At 65.9% G+C, this 261-nt stretch overlaps 1 protein-coding gene across 1 annotated transcript in view; it reads right to left on the bottom strand.

The window, feature by feature from the left end:
• Positions 1–12: 12 nt before the first annotated feature.
• Positions 13–261, bottom strand: part of ANK1 (ankyrin 1, erythrocytic) — a gene marked incomplete at its 3' end in the record, with an annotated part of 55,543 nt that continues 55,294 nt past the window's right edge. Inside the window, exon 40 of the mRNA XM_009878972.1 lies at positions 13–130. Coding sequence (XP_009877274.1) covers positions 13–130 — 118 coding nt within the window. The remainder of the gene's footprint in view (positions 131–261) is intronic.

The following is a 261-nucleotide window of genomic DNA, read 5'->3' as shown; positions in this document are numbered from 1 at the left end:
CTGGCTCTGGGCCCCGGAGGCCGTGGTGTGCGTCAGGATCAGCCTTCGGGTGACCCCCTCCTGCCAGGAGCCCGCTGTCAGGTCCTGTAGGCAGGAGATAAAGGAGCCTTCTGCATTCCAGTCCCTCAGCCTGGGCACCGGAGAGGGACAGGGAGAGAAAGACAGAGAGAGAGAGGCAGTCAGCTTTGCCATGGAGTGCCGCACCCTGAGTACCAGCCTGCCTCCGGCAGCATGCTGGCGCAGCCCGCACCCTGCCAGGCG

Source organism: Apaloderma vittatum, unplaced genomic scaffold (assembly GCF_000703405.1).
Source record: "Apaloderma vittatum isolate BGI_N311 unplaced genomic scaffold, ASM70340v1 scaffold16791, whole genome shotgun sequence".
NCBI classification, from domain to species: Eukaryota; Metazoa; Chordata; class Aves; order Trogoniformes; family Trogonidae; genus Apaloderma; species Apaloderma vittatum.
The sequence above is the reverse complement of the archived record's forward strand: the minus strand, read 5'-3'. Positions and strand labels throughout refer to the sequence as shown.